General features: G+C 35.5%; 1 protein-coding gene across 1 annotated transcript; it reads left to right on the top strand.

Moving 5' to 3' along the window:
* Positions 1 to 867, top strand: LOC107625373 (homeobox-leucine zipper protein REVOLUTA-like). Its single transcript, XM_016327998.2, has 4 exons — positions 1 to 235; positions 346 to 451; positions 542 to 639; positions 770 to 867. The coding sequence occupies exons 1-4, from the start codon at positions 132 to 134 to the stop codon at positions 780 to 782; spliced, it is 321 nt and encodes a 106-aa protein (XP_016183484.1). The 5' UTR covers positions 1 to 131; the 3' UTR covers positions 783 to 867.

The raw sequence follows: 7,404 nt of genomic DNA, 5'->3' as shown, positions 1-7,404 counted from the left end.
TGCTCTCTTCATCCAGATTTCTAAAGCATGAGAGATTCCTGTTGCAACTCTCAAACTGTCGATCCCCGAGCCAGCGCCGTCGCAATGGAGCAGACATCCGTAGTGTGATTTTCTCTGTGCAGAGGGTTGCCATGGCGATTTCTCCATCTGGTATAAACCCGGCAGTTGGCTCAAAACTCTCTCCTGATTCTCCAGAGGCTCTTACACTAGCCAACTGGATCTGCTGCAGTTATAGGCAAGTCTGCATCTGTTGTATTGTGTTCAAGCTTTATTGTTGAATATTCATTCTTGAAAAGTATCTAATGATGCCCTTCACTTTTTTGTTCTTTTTTCTTCTAATAACAGTTATTATTTGGGGGCAGAGTTGCTGAGATCTGATTCTCTCATTAGTGAGTCAGTGCTTAAACATTTGTGGCATCATCAGGATGCCATTTTGTGCTGTTCTTTGAAGGTATGGCAGATGTTTTGTTCATAGTAGAGTTCATCATTTCCATGAAAGCCTTTAATTTAAGATATATATGATTCTCTATCTGGATCGTAGTCGGTGCCGGTGTTCATCTTTGCAAACCAGGCTGGCCTTGACATGTTGGAAACAACTTTGGTGGCTTTAAAAGACATCACATGGGTATTTAGAGGAAGGTAATTCATTAAGTCTGCAAAATTGTAACAATGAATCTTTCTCTAAGTGTTGTTTATGTATGTTCAACTTTAATTTGTGGGAAATGGAAATTGTTTCTTTCATTAACTGTTCTTTTTCTTTGTTTATCAGTGCCTTGTATTAACTCCATCTTGTTAAGGCAGAGAAAGCTAGAAGATACATTCCAAAAGAATTCAAATAGGTTGAAGCTTTTGGGTAGGTCCAATATTGTACATCATATTCATTACTTCACATACAAAAAGAAAATATAATTGATATTCATTATTCATTATGATACAAAGAAATCGAGCTAGCTAGTTCTAAATTTCTAATAGAAAGAGATGGAACTGCTACAGTTTTGCGATGGGGTTGCAACTCTTATGGAGCACATAGGTTCATAATACACTTAATCTGTGCATATTGCACCATCAAAATCTCAACCAATCATGTTCATTTCTGAAGTTTGAAGATTATATTAAAAAGATAATGACACTTGATCATTATGAATTAGAGATACAGCATTATAAATCATTTGGTTGTAAGAAACTCCTCATTCAAACATCATAGGACAAAGCTAAATACTTAAGGAGTAAATATTTGCACTAGTTTTTTTTTCTAGAAGAATATAAATAAAAAATTCCATTAACCAGTCAATGCAAAAGCAGTTAGAACCGATTCCAGTCTAAAATTATTGCTTGTGTTAATGTGTAACTATTGATTAACATATCTACAAGTGTTTTAAAGTGGTGTTCTAGTTTTTTCTGGTTGATGAAGGAGTCATTGTTTTATTTGTTGCCACTCACCGATTGTGTACTTTTTTATTATGCCTTTTGTTTTTTATGAAGATTTGGATCTGGTTCTGCAGGCTGCAGAGGCTTGGATTGATGTTGAAAGAGTTCATACAATTGCATTAGGAGCCAAGAAGAACTAGTGTCATGATGATCTATCTTTTTTTTTTCCGGTTTTAAATCATGTTGTAATTTTGCTTCATTTTCATCTTCAATTGTAATTTTGTAGGTTTGGTAATAAAAAAGGATTGAAAATTTATAGTGTAGTAAGGAAGATCAAGTAAGGAAAAGAAATTTTTTTTTAATTTAACAAGGTTTTCGCCACGCTTTTAAAGCGTGGCTGTATACCTCTCTATTGCCACGCTTCAAAAGCGTGGCCGTATCTCTCCCTATCGCCACGCTTTAAAGCGTGGCCGTATCTATCCCTATCGACACGCTTCAAAAGCGTGGCCGTATCTCTCCCTATCGACACGCTTCAAAAGCGTGGCCATATCTCCCATATGGCCACGCTTTAAAAGCGTGGCCATATCTCTCGCATACGGCCACGCTTTAATGGGTGGCCAGTTGTAAAAAGCGTGGCAAAAGAAAAAGCGTGGCAATAGGCTGCAAAAAGCGTGGCGGTAGCTCAAAAAACGTGGCAAAAAGCTATCGCCACGCTTTTTTGAGCTTTTCGCCACGCTTTAAAAGCGTGGCAAAAGGAGTGTTTTCTTGTAGTGTATCACACAATCCATTCAATGATAAGAAAAGTGCATTATTTAGTTGAAAATAATATATGAATTTTTTGTGAACGACACAAGAAGTCCCAAAGAACCACGCACTAGTCAAGAACATTGACTCACTCAAACAATAAAATACATTCAAACATATTTTACATCCAAAAAATACATCAATTTGTTGCAATTACTATATCAATGACTAGATCTCTTATATGTGAGTTCAATACTATACAATTAGTTCAATGATAATAAAAGCACATCATTTAATTGAAAATGACACATAAATATTTATTTATGATAACTTCTAACTGGTTAAAAAATTTTACGTGTTACGGTTAAGAAATTTTCTGTTCACAATTAAAAAATTTTCTACATCACAATTAAAAATATTTTATGTTATTTTCATTTTTGATAACTTCTAAAATGTTAAAAAAGTTTCTGTCAAATTTAAAAATTTTCTTGCGTCACAATTATGAAATTTCTGTACTATTTTTTTTAATAGATTTTACATAATTTAAAATCTTCCTTATTCCTCCTCCTCTTCTCTTTTTCTCATTCTTGTTTCACTCTTTTGTAATTCTTTTTGTTTAAGAGGAATAAAACTTAAAAAAAAATTATACCAAAAAAATAGTGTAATAATAACACTAAAAAGAGAGGAATTAAAAGAAGAAGAAACTAAAAAATACAACAAAAGTAAAAATAATAAAAGGAGATGAAATAAAAAATACATGAAGAAAAAGAAATGTGTGATTTACACACATGTTGTATGAGTGTTTTTGATAAATTTAAGCTAATTTAATTAAATTAATTGATAAAAATATTTAAATATATAATAAAATTAATTTTTAATGATATTTTTTTAAAAAAACTAATTTAAATAATAATTTATCATGGTTAATCTTTTCCTATAATTATAAAATTCTACTGAAATACTAATCTTAACTTGTGATTTTTTTTAATAATAAAAATAATAGATGGACTCTCATACTAATTGGAAAAAGAAGGATGAAAATTCCCTTGAGGGATGGAGTGTAAGAGCCCTACATCAATTAGCGAGCTAGAGAGAGAACAAAAAATAAAATTGTGAATCTCTATGAAAATTCCCTTGAGGGATGGAGTGTACGAGCCCTACATCAATTAGAGAGCTAGAGAGAGAACAAAAAATAAAATTGTGAATCTCATATATAATATATATATAAAATAAACAATCATTTCATACTTATCGATCATGTAATTATACCATTTAAAAGTAGTCTTTTTTTCTAAAAATCAAAATATAATAGATTATTTTTACTATTTTGAATTATAATATCCAAATGTAAATTAAATGTCACAATCAATTATTTTAGGAAATTATTCAAATAAAAGTTATTAAACCAAATTTAAAATTTTATCATTGTTAAAACATATTGATTCTACATTAAAAACGTATTTTTCTATGTGAATAATTTTAAGATGGCCTACAATAATTTTAAGATGAACTCTTAAGATCCACTGCAGCAACTTGTTGTATGACTCATCCCAATTACCGTAAATATGGGCGACGGCCTTCTGCTTCGCCAACCATATCCTCCTATAAGTCGGCCTGAACCTAAAGTGTACCTCCATCACATTCAGCAGTACCTTGATGCAGACGGATGCATCAACTCTAAACATTGGCATGATGAAGGCTGAGATCACATGATAATCAAGACTCCTGTGGTCGCTCGAGATCGACGTCGCGAAACATGTATGAGGTCCGTTGTACCGTTTTACCTCCCAAATACCCTTGTACTGCCGGAGACTTAGCCTAATCAACCATGTGCACCCGTTCCCAAACTCAGAACATTTTCCTATGTACCGGCGATAGTCGGACTCTACCACTTTGTACTGTACCCCGCGTCGAATGCTATACGTCTTCACGCTTAACACAGCCTCCTCTTTATTTTGAAACTGCTGACCAACCTGAAACTCTATAAGATTCCTAGTCCCCTGGGTATCTCTAGAACCAAATCCAGGGGGTTCCCCAGGAACCCCCTGATAAATCGCTATTTTACGGTTTATCTTGTGCTAAATTGAGTGATTTTTATCAGTTCTTCACACATTTATTCATACAAATTGCATGGTTTTACAAACCCTTCCTAATTTTGTACTATGATTGAAAACATACTTATTTGGCCTTAAATTTGCTAATTTTTAATTCCCATTACCATTCGATGCCGTGATCTGTGTGTTAAGTGTTTTTAGGCTATATAGGGTAGGAATGGCTTAGAGGATGGAAAGGAAGCATGCAAAAAGTGGAAGGAATACAAGAAACTAAGGAGCTGACCAGCGAGGATCGACGCACACGCATGGCTCACGCGTGCGCGTGACTTGGAGCTTTTCACAGCGACGCGTGCGCGTAACTGACGCGTACACGTGATCAGCGAAGTCGCACAGTGACGCGTACGTGTGACTGACGCACGCGTGACACGCGCAGAAGACCATCGACGCGTACACGTGACTGACGCGTGCGCGTGACGTGCGTCATGTGCTGCAATTGCAGAAGATGCTGGGGGCAATTTTGGGCTGGTTTTGGACCCAGTTTTCAGTCCAGAAACACAGACTAGAGCCAGGGGACAAGCAGAGACTCAACACACATTCACATTTACTCAGTTTTTAGTTTTAGTTTGGAATTCTAGAGAGAAAAATACTACTTTCCCTAGGGTTCTTCACATTCTTAGATTTTTAGTTTTATGCTTTTGGATTGGATCTTGAGAGAGTTACTGCCTTCGATTGAAGTCTCTATCATTACAGTTTGCTTTCTTATTTCCTTACTCTTTTGCTTTCCATTCATTTTGTTCAGAGTTACATATGGATATCTTTGATTTTGGGAATTGTTAATGCAAGAGTTATTTTTACATTTAATTTTATTGTTTGTTTGATTATCATCTTCCCTTAATTTATTAGCTCAAAAATTGCTTTTACTAAATTAATTTCAATTACCATGTCTCCTTTCTACTCCCTTTATATGTTTGCAAAAATGGCATCCATGTCAATGGAGTAGACTCCCAACTTGACTTTGGAGTTGATTAATAGGAGACCCTTGAGTTGGAATGCTCAAGTGTTAATTTGTAATTGAAAGTTGTTGGCTGGCTCTCTAGTCACTAATTCTAATCCTTCCCTAGGAAGGGATTAGGACTTGTGAATCAGAGTTGGTTAGTTACTTGACTTTCCTTTATTAGGTAAAGGATAACTAAGTAGAAGCAACAACCTCTTACTATTATACTTGAAAAAATTTAACAAGGATAGAAATTCCGATTAATCTTCTCCTAGTCAAGGCTTTTTATTTCAAATATATAAAACCTCTTGTTAATTTTTGTTGCTTTAATTAATAATCATTTTATTTTTCTAATTCCCAACTCTAAAATTTCTCAGAAAATTCCTGACCAATAAATTGCACTCTTTTGTCAACTCGTTGGAAGACGACCTGGGAATTCTACTCCCAGTTAATTGATTCTTAAATTGTGACATCTTTTAAATTGATAAGTGAAATTTTCGTCGGTTAAGAACTGTACTCGCAACGCTATTTTTATTTAAAAAAAAATTCTTAATCGACATTTTTCCATCTGTCACCCCCTCCTGTCTCATGGCATCCAAGTCCAAAGATGAAAAGTGCAGAGGGTACTGCTGTGTCCCAGAGCTAGAACCACCGCCAGCCCCAGCTGGATTACTCGCTGCAATATCATTGCCACTGTCATCAGCAATGAGGTCCGGCTCCACATCATCATCGTCATCATCATCCAGCAATGCATCACCCATACCAGCCGGTGTCCCACACTGTAAAGAAGTCGGTGCCCTATCTACGATACCAACCTCTGCGCCACCACTGCAGTTGAGATCAACGGCGAACGATGGGGAAGCGACAGGCTCGTCCCGAGGTGCATTCACAGGCACAGACGAAGATGCACCAACAGGTCTTGAGCTAGAACCGGCTACCGTGCCTATAGTGTGGGTATTCCGGTTCGAACCCCCGAGCTAGATACTACATCAACCAACTTTGCCAACAGTTCGGGTGTCCTGACCTCCGAAAACTGGCGACGACAATGGAAGAGGACCTGCAAATCCTCATCACTCCCTATGACGAAACAATCGTACTTCACGTCATCTCGCAATACTGAGATCGGAATGCGATAGAATAACTTCTGAACCCGTTTCACACCTTGCAGCCCAAGTTTCTGTATTATAGAATTCACGAAGTCATCGAATGTCGTCGTAGGTCTCATAAAAATACTCAGAGGATCCTTATCAGTGAACTTCACATCAGATCGTATTTTTCTCTTAATTGACCCTCTGTAATGCACCAACACTACAAAACTCTCCTCACTAGCCATTTTATCACTCTAATGAGAGGAATTCACGTTCACACCACCATATTTATACACGTCTGGCCCTTCATAATTCGAAACAGCCAACTCCAAATTATATATATATAATTTGAATCAGCTAGATTCGAACTGTTCCTCTAGTAATTCAAATCAGTATAATTCGAACTACTCCCCTATAATTCAAAACAGGCCTATTCAAACTACGTCCGAATTCATGCATGTATAGTTCGAATCGGACACCTTCGAATTACCCACCCCCTAATTCGATCAGCCCTGATTCGAATTACTACCTTTTACCGTTCGTGTAGGTCTAATTCAAACTACATAGAAGCGTTGCTTTAATTGATTTATGTGTCGTTTTTCTTTTTGACTGAATGATGTAATATGTTGATCCACTTGACTTAAATATGCGTTTTGCCCCCTTTAAAAAGGAGATACCAAAAGGGTAGTTAGTTAACATATGCATATTAATCTGCCATTTTCTTACTTAATGTGTAACATCATAATAAGTATGAACTTTGAAAAAACTAGTAACTATTTTTAAAAAAATTAACATTGAGCTATAATTTACGTTTAAGAAAAAATATGGCTATTTTATGGGATTCAGGTAGATTAAATATTGGAGAAAAAAGAAATTAAAATTTTATAAAAATAATTAGAAAAGTGATTAACCTGAAAGCATTTTGTATCAATGCCGGTGGAAAAAGCCGCGATTACAATAGAAAATATAGCAAGAAGGAAGCCCTGCAAGGAAAATCATATATACATAGCACAAAGTTGTAATATACGGAAATCATGGGTAACTAAATGTTACAAAATACAAGTTCCAATCATTGCAGTAAGAGAAATGTTACCAAATATATAATATAAGGAAATGATGGGTAACTAAATCAATTTTGTAGCCAAGTATAATAAAG

This window comes from Arachis ipaensis, chromosome B02 (assembly GCF_000816755.2).
Source record: "Arachis ipaensis cultivar K30076 chromosome B02, Araip1.1, whole genome shotgun sequence".
Taxonomy (NCBI): Eukaryota; Viridiplantae; Streptophyta; class Magnoliopsida; order Fabales; family Fabaceae; genus Arachis; species Arachis ipaensis.
This window is presented reverse-complemented; position numbering and strand designations above follow the sequence as displayed.

What these genes read in the sequence shown, in the direction of transcription:
- LOC107625373 (XM_016327998.2), top strand. Translation starts at nt 132, where the DNA reads ATGGCGATTTCTCCATCTGGTATAAACCCGGCAGTTGGCTCAAAACTC. An exon ending in TGGATCTGCTGCAGTTATAG is followed by an intron (nt 236 to 345) that starts GCAAGTCTGCAT and finishes TTCTAATAACAG; the next exon opens with TTATTATTTGGGGGCAGAGT. An exon ending in TTTTGTGCTGTTCTTTGAAG is followed by an intron (nt 452 to 541) that starts GTATGGCAGATG and finishes TCTGGATCGTAG; the next exon opens with TCGGTGCCGGTGTTCATCTT.